At 43.8% G+C, this 17,100-nt stretch overlaps 2 protein-coding genes across 2 annotated transcripts in view; one reads left to right on the forward strand and one right to left on the reverse strand.

Annotated features, from left to right (window-relative positions):
- The window catches only part of VSIR (V-set immunoregulatory receptor), an 18,344-nt gene extending 2,897 nt beyond the window's left edge, over nt 1-15,447 (reverse strand). The window contains exons 1-2 of the mRNA XM_019507823.1: nt 15,111-15,447; nt 556-1,011 (exon numbers count right to left, since the gene is read on the reverse strand). Coding sequence (XP_019363368.1) covers nt 556-1,011; nt 15,111-15,315 — 661 coding nt within the window. The 5' untranslated portion in view covers nt 15,316-15,447. The remainder of the gene's footprint in view (nt 1-555; nt 1,012-15,110) is intronic.
- CDH23 (cadherin related 23) overlaps nt 1-17,100 on the forward strand; it is a 626,459-nt gene that overhangs the window by 554,684 nt on the left and 54,675 nt on the right. The gene's annotated exons all lie outside the window — the stretch shown is intronic.

Genomic DNA, 17,100 nt, shown 5'->3' on the forward strand with positions numbered 1-17,100 from the left:
GTATTCCAACTGCAGTCTGACCAGTGCCCAATAGAGGGGAAGTATCACCTCCTTGGTTCTGTTTCTCATGCATCTGCTGATGCACGATAAAGTGCAGTTAGCTTTGCTGATGACTTCGTCACACTGACAACTCATGTTCATCTTGGATGTCCACTAGGACTCTGAGATCCCTTTCCACTTCCATGCTCCTGAGCAGGTCATTTCCTAGGCAGTAGGTGTGCTGGACATTTTTCCTCCCTAGGTGCAGCACTTTGCATTTCTCCTTGTTAAATCACATTCTATTGATTTCTGCCCATTAGTCCAACCTGTCCAGGTCTGCCTGTAGTTGTTACCTGCCCTCCGGTGTGTCCACTTCTCCCCACAGTTTTGTATCATCCGCAAACTTAGACAGAGTACACTTCACTCCCTCATCCAAGTCACTGATGAAGACATTGAAGAGTATCGGTCCAAGGACCGAGTCTTGCAGGACCCCATTGCCCACATCCTTCCAGGTCGATACCAACCTGGAATACTTCTCCCATGCTTATTCTGTGTACATTTCCTAGTCATGTTTACCTTTCTGTATGCGGAGTTCCATGAAGCCATGAGCCACATGCTGGGTGTGTGGTTTGCCATGTTGCTTTTTAAACTCTATCACATAGCAGCAGTAATTTCCACTATCATGCAGTGTCAGGTTCATCATGATGATATGAAATGTCCCATGATGGTCTGAGGTGCTTGCCAGCCCATGGTGGTATGCTTGTTCCCCATGAAGATACTTTCCAGTGATGTTGCTTGATGGTCCATGGTGATTCCCTGATTCTTCATGCAGCTCTCTTTCAGTGATGTTGCGAATATGTTTTTTCTCAGAGCAGTTTTGGTCCCCACTGCTGCTGAAAAACCACGTTTTGTGAAGTAGGTCATTCTGGTCAGAGAGTGGCCCAGAGATCCTGCACGTCAAGGTGACATTCTGTCCTTCGGGGCAGATGTAGAGTGAGTAAGGAGCGGTGATCATGAAAGCCATCACTTGTTCTGTATAAGGAAAAGAAAACATCAGGAATTAACATGTAAGACAAGATGAAGGATAATGACACTTTGCACTTCTCTGAAAGGAAGATCTAATTCAATAAGCACCAGGACTGCCCAGTGAGATAGATGAATATTGCTTTACACATATTTTAAACTGAAACATGGATGGATTAGTTAAGCAAACTGTACAGGCTCATACACTGTGCAGCTGGGTTTTTTGAGGGATTGCAATCCCAGGAGTCCTTCTTCTCAGTGATCTTGCCAGTTATTCATACCTCCTCGATTAGGTGAACACATAGTACAGGGCATTTCTGCTGTTTCAGATCATCTTTTCCTTAAAGATTAAGCCTGACATCTTACCCTGTCTCATTGTACTGTAATCTCTTGATCTCAGAATGATCTTTGTACACTATAAACTCCTCTAGTCTGTGCCATTACTATTACTCTTAGATGCAAACTGTTTCAGAATTATTTTTTTAAGGCTCAAAAAAGAGGTTTCACTAACAGGAGCTAAAATATAAGGCATCTCCAGTGCTGGATAACTATAATCTCTCAGCTGTCTGATCTGTACTTTTCCTTTGTACCGGTATTGGTTACTTCACACTTTCTTTTGTAGTATAAAATGAGATAAGAAGCATTGCAAGACATGTTTGCATAGACAACTTTTAATCAATCAGTGTCAAATACAGTGTAAAGCTGTGAGTCAGAGAGAGCAGAAAACAGTGAACTTGGTTCACAGGAGTGACAAAATCCATTCAATCCTGAAAGAAATGTCGCTAGGTATTCTGGTGCGAAGTCAGTAATACTAAACAAAGTATTTCATACATTTCAAAAACATGTTTAAAAAGCTGGCCAGCAGGGGCCACCAGCTCAATGAAGAAAGGCATTTCAGTCTGGGAGTTCAGAGTGCCTCCTCCTATGCTGTGTCAGTGGGGGGGCCAGCCTTTTGCAGGCATGCCACAAATTATTCCCCCGCTCTCCAAGTACCACTCTGTTCTCCTTCCTCTGCCCAATCTACTGCATTGCTTTCTGCTTCCAACTCTGTGCTCCTTGTCTGAACTTCTCCTTTGCTTTCTGTTTCCTGCCTTATATGTTGCTGTGCTGCCCTCAGGGGCAGATCTTGAGGGGGTGCAGTGGCATGGCTGCACCCCCCTTTTGGACTACCATATCATGGTAGCCCCTGGGGACTTTTTTTAAGTCCCCAAAATACATAAGAATCCCCTCTTCCCCTCCATGCTCAAAGGCATGCCTCCCCCCCATTCTCCTTCCCCACCCCTGCCACCTGCTGCCTCCCCTTTCCTTCCCCACACCTGCCAGGCTGCATGGGGACTAGACTCAGCTGAGAACAGCAGGAACAGCATTGATGGGTGGAGGGTACATTCCCACACCCCGGCTACCCGCTGGGAGCAGGCATGGAACCCCTCACACATTGCCGCTGCCACTGTTCCCTGCTGAGCCCAGCCTCTGCACAAAGGTTTCAAAGGCTTTGAAGTTCTCCCTTCCTCCAAGACAGGGGAGCAGGAAAGGGGAGAGGAAGAAGCATGTCTTTAAGCACAGACTGTAAGGAAGAGGGCATTCTTAAATGCTTTGGGAACTTGTAAAAAGTCCTCAGAGGCTCTGGTGGCACTGTCTGCCCACACTGGTGCTTGCGGGGAGGAGGCTGGGAAGAGGGGATACAGCTGCTCCTACAGTGCAGATGGCTGCACCCTGCTTTGCCAAATCATGGATCCACCCCTGGCTGCCTGTCCCCTCCTTGATATGCTGCATGCCATGCACAGAAGCTGCCTGTGGCACTCATACCACAGGTCGGCCATCCCTGCTCTGTTGGGCTGCTACCAGCCTTAGAAAGTAAAAGAGCATAAGCAAAATCTGAATTCAGATCTACTGCATGGCCGTGCAGTGCTTTCAAAGGGAATGTGGTTTAAATCCAAAGCTCTTTTGTTTCAGTACCTCCTACTTTGCAGGACTCACAATATTAACATGGTTTTCTTTAGTAGGTCGCAGGGAGCAAGAGGATGAGAACCTAGTTAAGTCTCAGGGTTCAGTCCTACTTCTTCCACAGTGAAGTCAGTGACTAACTCCCATTCTTTTTAGGGGCAACAGGTTTAGGTATTAAAACTTCCTTGGTTTTATATAACTGTGTATGGGAAAAGTTAAAAGCACAACTTAGCCTTAGGAAAAAGATGTCTTTCCAGCTGGCAGAAAGCTTAGTGTGCTGGAAGTGTAACAAATGTACAGTTTTAATTGTGCCAAGGAGCTTGCCCTACCTAATCCTGGATGTCAGCTATTATTTGGGCCAGTCACACAGTGGATATAGGGGAAGCAGTTACAACAGAAGTGGGCAAAATAAGGCCTATGGGCCAGATCCGGTCTGCCAGGCAATTTCATCCAGCCCACAGGTACAATTAATTGCATCCGGCCCAGCCTGTAGCTGTCCCTGCTGTGCTCTGCATGGGGCCAAGCCCGCCCCCCCACACACACCCCCTCAGAAACCCCCCATACCCTCCCACACCTAACACTCCCCCACAAACCCCACACCCTCCCTCACACCCATAACCACACTCTCCCCCACACCCTACCCAGACACTCCCCCACAAACCCCATATCCACCCACACCTACACACCCCCTCTCATACACACCCCATGCCCCCACCCACTCACACCTCCTCACAAACCCCAGACACAGGCATACCCCACCACAAACACCCACCCCCAACCACACACAATATACAAGAGTAAGACTTTATTTTGAGCTATTATGTAATCGCCTCTAGATATACGACACAACCACGTTAATCAGGACAAAATATTCTTTGAAATAAAATTAAAATATGTTATAGTAGATGTTTGATTTTTACTATATGGGTTTTTTCCCCCAGTTCTAAGATGGCAACCCCCGCCCCTCCCAAAAGGAGTACTTCTGGGGGCAATGGGAAGGACTTCCAGTAGCAAAGGTCAGGGACTAGGGGGTGAGACTTCTGGGCCAGGGAGAGAGGGCATATGTCAAGGGGTGGGGCTACCCTTGCAGCCCTTGATAGCTCACCAAAGCTCATTAAGCGGCCGGCCCTCCAGCCAAAATAATTGCTCACCCCTGACTTACAGGATGCATTAGCACTGCAAATTTTACAGGGAGAGATCAAAGGGGAGCAATAGCTTTATCTGTGTGGGGGAGGCTGACAGGAGTCAGAGTATGGCTCTCAAATGAGGAAATTAAAAAGTATCTGTCAGTTGCACACTCTGATCCTAGTGTTATATCCAGCTTTTACTTCTCCACAGTCTAGGCTCTGCTAATGCCTGATAAAAAGAAATAGCAATGTGTTATGGCCTGCAGAGATCAGGCTGGCTTTTGACCACGCCCTGTTTTTGCAAGCCTGTATTTTTCATTTTCTCTGAGGAGGAGGGAGGGTGGAGCCTGCTGATGCTTGGATGCCTTAACTTGTTGGCCTCTGCAGAGTTAAGAAATCATTCCCTGTAACTTACTACCAATGGCACATCTGAAATGGCTGGAAAACTACAGGGCAGCTACTGGTAAATGGACACATCTGTGAGGTGCTAAGGTTGAAATGGTGAGGTAGGACATCCTAGGTTAGTGGTGCAGTGTGTGGAGGGAGTTCCCCCAGGATTCTGCCTAGCTGAGCCTCCAGCTAGGCTCCTGGACCTCTCTTGCAGAAGCCTTAATATTACAGGACACACCTTCAGAATTGGAAAGAACATTTAATGGACTTCTTTATTTTTACAACTGTTATCAAAAAAGGGAGGCAGCTTGGTTGGGTGTCCTGAGAGTTTGCTTTACTTCAGAGAGGGCATTATTATTGCAAAATGTTCACTTATTTCATAACATCCTGTTGTTCCATGAGCTCCACCTTTACTTAATTTGAGGTTCTGCATGTGCTGCATCTAGCAGGGGGCAATGGAGCTGCCTTCTTCTCAACCATCACACACATCACTCAGTATTTAAACAGGATCAGGTTAATTTGGTTTAAAGGCCATCTGGCTACTCATGCAGATCACAAAGAAATCTTGTTCACATAATTTGGAAACTATACCCTAGCCTAAGTCCCTATAGACACCTGAACTTAGTCTGTCATGCAAAGCCATATCTGTTCACCTACTGAGAATCACATGATGTTTTCAGCCAATAGTAGAGCCGCAGTTGTAACAACGAAGTTGATCTTAGACCAGTGACAGTATAGGAAAGAGGTTTCTCTCCATTGCTACCTGTATTTAGAACAGTGTTAACCTCAGGACTTCCTGGTACCCCTGGATTGTTTAAATGTATTTTTATTTCCTTTTATTTCCATATTATGTTTGTTAAACTTTTTCTCACAAGGGGGCGATCGAAGAAAATGCAGTCAAAGTAGGATTGGTGTGATGCCATTGCTGGGTGGGTCTTTCCTGGGCCATGTCAGAAGTTTGGGCCGTGGATATTTTCACATAAACTCAGAGGAGTGGTTCTCAATCTGACTGTGAGGGGACTTAATACAACAGGAATCTTGGATGTGTTTACTGATACCTATTTGAACAGGAAGTGTCCCATTCACACTGGGGCCTCGAGGGAGCAAGGGGAAGGGAAGCTAGGGCTCTATTGAAGGAAACTCCACTTTCAACACCTTTGAAAATTGTCTGTGGGATTCTTTGTGTTTCTTCGCTCTCTGAGGTCCCCTGGAAATCACAGAAGTCCAAGCATCTCCACCAATTTTCTCCCTCAAAGAATGGCCATTCCCTATTTCATGAAGCTCCCAAAACATGGAGACTTGTTGTATTAGCTTCTCTTTGTACTGCAGATAAAGCCATAAAACCACAATTGTATTCAGTTCTGAGAGGCTGAGAAGAGAATGGCTGCTCCAGTTAGAAGGAACAGATCTGTAGCACCTTGTGTTGCCAGCCTGGCAGATTGTATGGCTTTCCCCTCCTTACTTACTATGACTCTACAGTTATAACTGCAATCCTTGGTGAGGGTCAGTGAGCGCATCTACATGAGACGCAGACTGCACAGTAGCTGAATAATACTGCGCAGTAGCACATCACAACACCAACAGTGCTAATATGCTGTTGCGCATTATTATTAGGCTAGTACACAGTACCGTCACTTAAAAGGCATTCACCAGCGCTACTACATAGTACTTGATTATACATACTAAATTTTACAAGTACTTAATACTTGCTTGATTATACAAGTACTAAATAAATGCGCAGTAATTACTGTGCAGTAGCATCTCGTGTAGCTGTGCCCAGTGAGTAGCACTCACGTGTGGGCTGAGACAATCCAGCAGCTGGCCTTATATCTCATACAGACATTGCATTACAATACAAAAGTATTGTTCTTTGAGATTCCACCCTAGATTCCATCTTAGACATTCGTTGTTAAATCAGTACCTCTTCTGCCTATCTGCTAGTTGCTGCTGTCTAAGCAGAAGTCAAGGAAGTCACGGCATTTTGCTTTTAGGAGCAGACATTTGCCTTAATGACCTGTCCAAGATTCCCTCATTCAGTAACACGAGATTTTAATATCTGAAGCTAGGTCTGAAATATTTTTGAGCATGTAAAAGTATATATAATAGCTGACATACCTGGCTCCAGTGAACTACTTTGATAAGCCCTCTTTCAGATCTCATCTATGACGAGGAAATTCAAGAGAAAGAACTACGAAAAGTTGAATTGTACACCTTTTCTGTTAAAGCACTGAAGAATATATCCATAGTTTTACCTACTCAACAAGTCTCAGCATCTTAAAACAACTCTTCCTTCACTGACAGATGTTGTGGAAACCATCCATCATGAAAAATAAATACAACTAACTAATGCTTTTTATAACAGATCCCATGCCCATGGCATGAAGGGCAGAGGTGACCATCTGGGGAAAGTGTTTAACTTTATGAATCTCCCTTCTGTTTTCCAAGCACAGTGGGGTGTTCTGTATAGCTGTCTAGTGGACTGTGAGTCCTACATAGATAGAGATCTGGGTGATGGCGGGGAAAATATGGCGTTTGATAGCCCTGACACTCTTTGCGTTCTCCCTGCACTGTTTAGATAAGGTGTAGTCTTTGGGAAATCAAATGTAAATGTTTTGTTCTCCCAAGAATATTGGCTGGATTCACCAGCAAGGAGAATTTTTCCATCCTGATTTCCAAATATTCTCCACATAGTGCAGAAAACTACCTTTTATCTTGCACATGGCATTAAAAGTTCATGCATCTTCAACCATGCCCCTCTTTAACACTCTCCCTTTACTGGGCTTCTCCCTAAGGGAATACTATCTAATGTCATATTTCAACACATCCTAAGCAACTAGTAGAACAATTCCTACTAACCTCCATCCAGGGGAAAAACCTCTTATTTCTTTGATTCTCTACTTATTGCATACATCTGAAATTGGAGATCAAATGTAAATAGAAAAAACTGAGCCAGTAACATTAGCACAAACCTGTAATTATATTCATTACATTGTACTGATTAAAAAGGGAAGAGACACCAAACAAGCCACAGCACAGTTAGTGGGAACTAGCATTGACATTACAAAAATTTAGAAGATAAAAGATTTTTTTACACTAACCATTTCTTTGGAAAATAATTTTCAAATATTTTGTTTACCAAAACCAAAAGCCTTTGGTAATTTCAATAAACATATGTCTACACTTTATGGTAAATATTTCTATAAAATTAAATCATAAAAAAAATCATGAATTAAATGGGTTTCATTGGGGGTCTTCAAGAGAAAGCTGGACAGATATTTGACTGGGGTGATATGACCCCAGCACCTATTCCTGCCCGGGGCAGGGAGTCAGACCTGATGATCTGTTTAGGTAGGTCCCTTCCAACCCTATGATACTATGATGAATAGCAGGAAACTGGGCCATTTTTAATGCTGCTAAATGGAAACAACTCTGAAACATCAGCACTTTTTCTTTAATCTACTTCCTACTTTTCAAACATCCACTGTGACATGGACGTTTAGCCCCTGAAGAAAAGAACAATTTATTTGGATGGACCTGCCATCCAACAAACTACGGCTTTCTGGACTGTATCATCTGGGCATATTGTGATGTGTTGATATGCTGTTGGCCTTACAGCTGTTTCAGGGTATTTGATAACCTAATGGGCTTTCCTGACAGAATGTGGCACTTTCCTATCATAATCAAGATTTCCACTTCCCTGATATCTGACTGCATGTGATAAACCTGACAAAACAGAGCGGATGGATTTATGACTCCTGCTGACACCCCTAATCATTCCTAGATTTAGGAGGATGGGTGCAAAATTATCTTTGCTTTCATGATGCCCAGTTTTTCTTTGTGGATACCAACAGTGGTGTCCCAATATAACACTGTGGAAATCATCTTCTGGTGTGGTGGGCAAGTAACATTTAGCCAAAGTAGTAATTTTGCTGGTTAGATAGTGATGAGGAACTCCTTCTGAACAGTTTCCACAGCTGCTGCCTGAAAGTCTCACAGTGAGAAGTGCAGGTCACCCATTTGGCCTACCAGCCCCATGAATACAGCTGGGCAGTTGGGGCCTTGGCTAGTCAGCTGGGTTTCATTCAGGAGGGTCTTCCCAGCAGTGATCCAATGCAAATGTCTTGGCAAACTTATTTTGCCTGCCTTACTTGCAGTACTTCAGTCTTCCAGTTTTGCCTTGTGGCCTGTGATGCAATCTAGCACTCGGTTCTTGTGCTCTGTGGTGAGCTAATGCAAGCAGGATTGATGCAAACATTCTGGGGGCTTGAAAGAAGGCATGATTTTGTGTCCCAACTGAGGTCTAAAGCTGCAAGATTTATTTTACACAACAAACAAAATGTGGGGAAAGCAAGTGTCCATGTAAAGAACTTTGTATCATAAGCATCTTCAAATGAACTATAGTGTATCTAGAGCTTTGTGTATCTAGTGGAGTGCTCCTCCTTCTGTCTCTCTAAAAGCTTCCAGACCCTCCTACAGATCACCTAAATCTTGGTCCCATTCAGTTGCTCTCATTCTTTATTCCTTTCCTTCCATAAGTCTGGTAACATTCTGCTCACTCTCTTCACCAGGGGAAAATATGCTATTTATGGTCCTTTTAAGAACCTCTTTGCTGTGACCAGGGGTTGGAGTTGATTTTAACATGAGGAGAAGGGATCTCTTAGCCTACCAGCCAAAGATAAGATGAAGTTGTGAGAAAGTGCTGATTAGTCTAGTTAGGGAAAGGCTAATCCTCCATCCGCTGTTAGCAGAGGAGGGGAAATGCGGTGTTCCTCCCCTGCCTGTCTTTAACTCCTGATCTAGTAGATACAGTAGCAAAACGGTATATTTTCATGAAAATTTTGTAAGACTATCTGAACTGATAATCATTAAGCTGTAGCATTCTCAGCCTACTGATATGAACAAATTGCATTTCCTACTTCTGTTAAAATGTGCTCATGTTGGGAGAGTACACTGAATTGACATGTGCCTCCCAGCTTCCCCTCTTATGCAGCACTGAAAACAGATCAGCTCTCAATTGTTACTGTGACCAAAGCTTTACAAGAAGTGAGACAGTGAGGCTGGGCTTGATCCCTTCTACACTAATGCTTTTTGAACTATCTGAAAGAGCTAAGGAAGAACCATTTTTGACCGATGTTGTCAACCACCAGTCATTTTCTGAGTATGCATGGAGACTTTAAAGCTAGTGTTTCAATCTATTTGTACAGAATCAGTAAGTACTGCCTCAGTCTGCTTTCAGAAGGAACTCTGAACACAAAGCTTACAATCGCATTTAAAACATCACACTCACACTAGCCCGAATCTTGAAAAGATGCTTTCTTCACCTTAGTGCAGAACTTTCCATGGCATCTGTTTCCAGTGGCCTTATCTCTAGGGTTTCACTTTGTTTTAGGTTCCAAGAAAAAGTTCAAAGTAAAAATCTGCAGAGACTACACTGAAACCACTAACTCTCTCATTGTTTCCATCCAAAATGCCACTCTCTCAAACGTGGGCTTCCTGAAAGGTTTGTGACCTAGCGGAAATGTGACCTGGTAATTTAGCATGTGACGAAACCTTTAGAAATGGTGAATTACGTCTGTTTTGAGGTTTCATGAAGAAAACCTTACCATCTATAGAATGAATCTTCCTGACTCCAAGAGGCAGAAGCCTTCTTGTTGTTCCCTTCCCCTCACCTCTCTCTCCTCATCTTTCTGAAGAGCACTGAGCATATCTGGAGCAGTACCACTAATAAATAAATAAAAGAAAACTTGAATGATCAGACTTACTTTAAAGGAGACCTCATATTCAGTTCCAGGACCCACAATAACCAAATAAAGTAAAACCTTTATTCACAGCCTTATCTAAAGCCCACTGAGAATACTGGGGAAAAAAGGCCACTGATTTTGAAGGGCTTTTAATCTGTTCTATAATGAAATGTACTTGAATTGGAGCTTCACTGTCATGAAATCCTTCACTCTCTCTGCTTTCTGGACCCCTGAAATTTCTGGGTATTGTCTCTGCTTTCCCTACATACTACACAGCAGTACTATACCTAAACTCCTAGTGGCCCCAGGCAAACGTTTAGTGTCAGTCCCCACTTCGCCAGAGATAATGATAATAATAATTGAACAATGGGAAAAAAATTACCACTTTCAGGCCCCCTCTCTGTCTGGGCCCTGGGCAGATGCTTGGTTCTCTCGTGCCTGTTTGCTTATGCTACACAGAGTGACTAAGACACTTAGGTCTGTTCCTGCATTTTTCCTGCCCTACTCATGCCATTTTATTCAGAGTACTTCTACAGAAGATCTCGCAGCAAGGGGCTATTAATATTGTATTGGAGGAGGCTTGACATAACTTGGAAGCACATCAGGCAGAGCTTTTATCATTTGCTGGAAATCCCAGAACCCTCCAAAATACATGAACCCATCACAAATTAGCCATGATCTAAAATCCTATGTCCCAAAATGTGGGTCACAGAAGGGGTAGCCTAGGCAAGTAATAGTAGTTGAAATCACAAGGCCTTATTAATTTGTACTGAGCTGTAGTTTTTGCTACCTTTGGGGGTGAAAAAGTGAGCACATGCAAATAAATTAGGTATATAGGTGCATAAAGATACAACTAAAAGCCAAAGATTGAATTCTTAAGTTCCCAAGTAATTTTGGGTTTAATTTTAACATACAGTCTCCTACGTTATATGCTGCTGTGCATGATGTGATAAAGCTAGGACAGGTTTGAAAATATGTGAGGTGGTTTGCAGGAATTGTTAAAAATCAAAACATTAGTGGTCAGGCAAAGTATGGCATAAAACTCACACACAAAGGTGTTTCTCTGCTTGTGGATATGAATGATAACTTTTAAAGACCATCTCCAACTGGTGCCAAAATGTCAGGGAATGCGCCAGGGCTTGGTGGGGAAGAATTGATACTTGTGACAACTGGAAAACCAGAGCATTGGATAAGCCTGATTTCTACACGTTCCCAGTGGGGGCTGCAGACATAGCATGCGCACATACTTGTCAGTGAGAAGTGGCAATCGATATGAAACTGCTATAAGAAAACCAATGAAGAGCAGAGGCAGAAAAGTTTGAAGGTTTTAACAGGACTACAGGAGCATTTAGAATTAATAGTGATGTCCTGTCAAATCACTGAAGCTTCAAGGCTAGAGACTTTGCTCCTCCCATGGCAACCCCTGCCAGCCAGCCTACATAAACAACAGTGTCTGTGTGATCACCAGTTATTACAGCCAGTCACTCCAGGCCCTGAATTAGGGTGTAACAAGTCAATCCTACTTGCAAAATTCTCTGGTTTGAGTATTCACCCTCCTTTTCTCATATCAGAGAGAGCTGCCCAAGAAAATCTGACTTGATACTTCCATTACAGTTCTGGAAAATGGAAAAATGTTTTGTGTCAAGTCAAGCGAAATGTTTTGTTCTTGGTGAAATACTTGTCAAGCATTTTTAATTTTTTAACAGTAACACTGAAATAATTGTTGAAACCAAATGTCATTGTAGATGGACAAATTGAAACAAAATGGTTTAGATTTTTTAAACTTTTTTTTAGGTTTTTTTTTTACTGAAACCATTCAACAAGATTGATATGATGTCATGAAACATTTTTGCTTCACTTAAAACTGCATGTTTAGATGGAAAAAGTTTTGATTGAAAAATGTTTCCCAACTGTAATCAGAAATCAAACAATACTGAAGCCCCTCTGCCCCAGAGAAAGGTAGCTTTTGGTCTGCCACACTCCTGCTGTGGGGGGTCAGCATGGCTCAGCAATCCACCTACAAATGCATGCCCTCAGCCCGAAAGCTTGCAAATAAACAATGTTTGTTTTTTTTCCAAACATCTAGTTGGTCTAATAAAAGATATTACTGGTCCCTTCTAAGCTGGCCTTAGTGACATAGCTTGAAGCTTCAGCATAACTCTAGATGCATCTCCACTGCATGCAGGAGGTATGACTGCAGCATGGTGAGTTTAAACTTTAAGCTGACTAGTTTAGTTAACCACAGCAGTGAAGGTGCAGTAGCACAGACTTCAGCAACAGCTGTACAAGCCTGCTCAGGATACTGAGGGACCTAGGTGACTAACTTTCAGTAAAGTCCATGCCACCACAATAAGTCTTCATAGCTATTAGCCATGCCAGCTGGATCAGATGTGTGCTACAGACAAGGCAACAGAGATATGTGACTTGATCTTTTGCTTACTGAGGTGTGCTGCACAATTTCCCAGGCAGCACCCAGAGATTTTTGGATTCTGGCATTTCAGGCTGAGCAAAGTAGTCAGTGGTGTGGGAGGAAGGGAATGTGCGTGACATCCCTTGGCCAGGGGGAGAATGAAGCACGCACAGAGACCTTGACCTATGCAGAGACGGAAATATGGAGATACATGGAGGTCCTGTGAGGAGAGAGGTTGAACTAGGGGTAATGAATATTAAGGGTATGGAGGATGCACAGAGCCCCTGAAACAGAGGAGGGTTGGAGAATGGCAGTCTGGAAGGTGGTGGGGGAGGGCTTGGAGGGTGCAGATAGCACCAGCATGTGCAATATGACTGGTGAACAGAAAACTAAAGTATTCTGCCATTCAGTGGTTTCCACCCAAAATCAAAAGGGGCTCTCTTGGCAATTATTGTCTAACTTCCTTCCACTGATCATCATCACTCCATCTGCCAGACAATCAGAGATGGAACCATTTAAAACAAAACACAATTTTTTCCCATCTCTTAAATAAATGTGCAGGAATAAACCAATTGCCAGATGCTGGGGTGGGTTTTATTTTTCCTGAGGGCACACTGGCAATTATCTCAGAGCTGTTTTTTACTTCCATCTAGAAGATGGAGCAGGGATTGTGTACAGCTGATACTCACTTAGCAACACCTGTTTAGAGCAACAGCTGCTTACCAGCAACATATCCCTCAGCTACATTTCCCATACCATGTTTTCAGACAGCACTCCCCATTATGGCAACGACTTCTTAGGAGCAACACAGTGGCCAGGCACCAGCTTGTTGTTACTAATAGGCATCAACTGTAGTAGGATAGAGCCAGTGGACATATCTACACCAGACGCATACTGCAAATTAGCCTAATAACACTAAGCAGTACTGCATCACAGCACAAACCGTGCTAATAGCTTATTGCACAGTGTTATTAGGCAAATGCACAATAAGCATCATGCCACCTTAGTTGGGGGGCACATGTCCCCCAGTGACTAATGAACGACCGGGGGTTCCCCCGCAGCCAATCTTGCCGAAGGGGGGGGGATCCCCCTGCGGCAAAACTTACCGACTGGTGGGCAGACGCGCTGCTCCCGAAAGTGGCTGTGACACACTCAGTACCTGGCCAGCGCTCACGGGGGGGCTCCTGCCTGCCCCCCTGCCCATCACCTAAGCGGGGAGCACGGCCAGTCAGGGGGTGCATGCGTACCCCCATGCACCCCTTACCCATCGCCACTGGTAAGCGTCACTAAATAACTGTGCTGGTGCTACTGCACAGTAACTCTAGGTACTGTGCATTTACTTAGTCCTTTATTAACCGAGTACTAAACTAAATGCGCAGTATGTGAGGTGCATTAATGAACATGTAGATGTGTCAAGTAGGTCACAGAATCCAGAGGCTGAGGGGGACCTCAGGAATTATCTAGAGCAAATTCCTAAACAACCTCTATGGGCATTTTGCCAGTTTGATACATCTCTTTCATTTTCAAGACGTTCATCCGCTGACAAGTTATGGCTTTAATTTGTGCTAAGAGACTTCTACCTGCAGATCATGCAAAGCCCCAGTTATAAAACTTTTCTCAATGTTCTGAAAAGCCTGCGAGACACCATGCAGGAAATAGCAACCCTGATGCCAGGCCAGCTGATTGCTCCACAACACCAGCTAAGGATTGGCAGCTTTGGCTGGTATCCAACTTATGTAAAAAAACTTATAAGATTACAAGTATAGGAACACCTTCAAAGGCACGCGGACCCCTTCTGAACACTAGTCCTTGCTAAAAATCAGGAACATGCAAGTTAATACAGCGATGCAAAATCATTTGCTGCACCCAGAGAAACAGGCAACTGTCCCTTCCTCGCGTGAATACACATCAGTGCACACTGCACAGTAATGCCAGCAAAGTGGAGCATCTCTATAGACTGCAAGGACCATCTTCTCTGAACTCAGACAAACTGCCCTCTATCTGCAGCTCTGTTTAGAATCAAAGGCTCCATTCTCCTAGAAGTCAGGGCAAATGTGCTGTGCTTGCCCCTCAAAAGGGCTGTGGTTCAGCATCAAAAGAAACAATCTAGCCCTCTATCTCAGTGCATTTGCACTACCCCTTGATAGGATTAGAGGGGCTGTTTTGTTTTCAGCTTGCCTTCAGCCTGCCACACGGATTAGTTCAAAGTGAAGGAAGAGAGCGGGAAATAATTCCAGGAAAGGAGAGTTTAAAAATATAGCAGCTTCTCTGCCCCCTCACTCTCATAAACAGCATCATTTAAACCATCCAGAGAAGAAAGCTCCCTTCCTGAGTTTTGCAAGAAACCCTGAAATCATAACACAGGCAGAAAGGTGAGAAAGTAAATAGCTCACAAATACACTGGAGTCTCCTGGTGGGAGACAGAAAGGGGGATCCATTAGGTGGGTAGGGACAGAGGCTTCCCTTTCTGTAAGGGGTAAACAAGACTGAACTTACCTTGGTAGAAACCCAAGCAGAGGACTGTGAGAAGCACCCAGTCCTTCCACACACTGTCCATTCTGCTCCTCGGGGGGAAGAAACCCCTCTTCAAACTCTGGAAGCGGAGCAAACCTGGCCTCAGTATTTTGCTCTCCTCTGGTAGCTCTTGCACACAGTGAGACAGCGAGAGTTGTACGCACACAGGAAATTTCACTGAGATCATGAACACTAATTTACCAGCAAAAGAGAAAAGACATAGCACCCCCCGGTGGTAAGGAAAAGCAAAGAACTGGGCTGCTCAATGCAAGTTGATCCCCCAGGTTTATAAGGACTTCTTATTGTTTCCATTCATCAGCAGCTGACTGTGTGAGTGCTGAGAGTCACCCAGGAGATAAATGATAGGGCATTCATTAAAAGAAATATTAAATGTTGAATCGAATTTATACAGTAGTCCCATGGGTTTTTAAAATGTAATAGCCATGTGCATTTGCCTTCCTGACCTCAAGTCTATGCACCATAATTAATGGCATTACATCATGTGATGAAACCTTCTGGAATAGATTCAGAGTTGGCAACCCTACATTGCCCTGAGTATTTTTCCAACTCAGTTTTTATCTGGGTTGACTGAGCGGTTCGTTCCTAAGTTAGCCATCAGTCTGGTAGCTCCGCCAGGATCAAACTCGAGGTTCTACCGTTGTACCTGGAACTCAGGAGCACAATTTGGGAAGGTACATCTCAGCTCAAGTGACAGTGAAGATGGTAGGGAAAAAATAAAAGAGAGGAATCAGAAATGTGGATCAGGAATGCAGAGCTCTGAAACTGTGTATGAAGGCTCTGGAAGAAAAATGCTGGGCACAGAAACCCATTTGCCAAAGCATAATTGTAGCGCTGCAAAATACAATGTCATGTCATTGCATTATAATACATGATGTACACAGGCAAGCTTTTTTGGGTAGATGTGATATCTTTCATTAGACCAACTGAGTAGTTGGAAAAAAGTTCTTTGCAAGCTTTCAGGCACAAGCAAATCACCTTTTTCCAACTATGTCCTTAGACCAACATGGCTACAACCAAAAAACCTGAAGATGTGATGTGGCACTTTCTCCAAAGACCCTAGTGATGGTCAGGACAGAAGTCTCAAAACTACAGAGGTTCTGCAGTTGCTCAGTGTGAAAGCGTTGAATGCACTGCACAGCAGACTGGTGAATGGTAGATGAGAACCCATCACTTAGAGCAGGCAGCTTCATAACTGCATCTGGAATGATTCTGTGTCTAAATGCCTATGGTGGAAATATTCTGAATCCTCTCCTTTGATTTTTGGGGGGTTTTTTGGCCTGGAGAGGAGCATTGTACCCTGTTGAGAATGAGTCTCTGGTCATTGGTACAGAGTCTGAGGCAGAAAACAGGAATGAGAAAACATATGCAACAAGAAAAGCAACCAAGTTCACCAAAACACTTCTCCAGTCTCCTCTTCCTCCAGAGCCCAGCTGTCACTCTTCGCAGCAGACTCATCCTGCTATGTGTATTAACCACACTGAAAATTCTTTGATTTTTCCAGCCACATTCATTATATCCCATTTATTCCAGCTAATTGGAGTTTGGATTGTCCCTCCTGCAGGTCAGTGACTCTCAACTGAGGTACCATGGCACCTCAGGATGTTGTGAGAACCTTTCAAGGGTGCAATGCAAAATTAGCACTGTTAGCTGTGCAAACACCTGCACATTATTTAAGGTAAACCCAAAGATTTAAAATACGAATCCATAGTGTCAAAAACATCCTGACCTGTTGTGACCTTTCGAGTTCTTTACAGCAGAAGTAGCGCTCTAGTATTTTTCTGTAGTCAACAGTATTGCCAACCACACTATGTCAAAAATCATGAGAGAAACTCTTAAAAACCAGAAGATTTGGAATGTAAATCATAAGATGCTATTTTTGAAATGTGTGTTGGGGGGGGGTTGGTATTTGTGAAGGTGTGGGGGACTGTGGATGTTGGGGGGGGTTGGAGCC

Source organism: Gavialis gangeticus, unplaced genomic scaffold, assembly GCF_001723915.1.
Source record: "Gavialis gangeticus isolate Ggan-Ray unplaced genomic scaffold, GavGan_comp1, whole genome shotgun sequence".
Lineage (NCBI taxonomy): Eukaryota > Metazoa > Chordata > Crocodylia > Gavialidae > Gavialis > Gavialis gangeticus.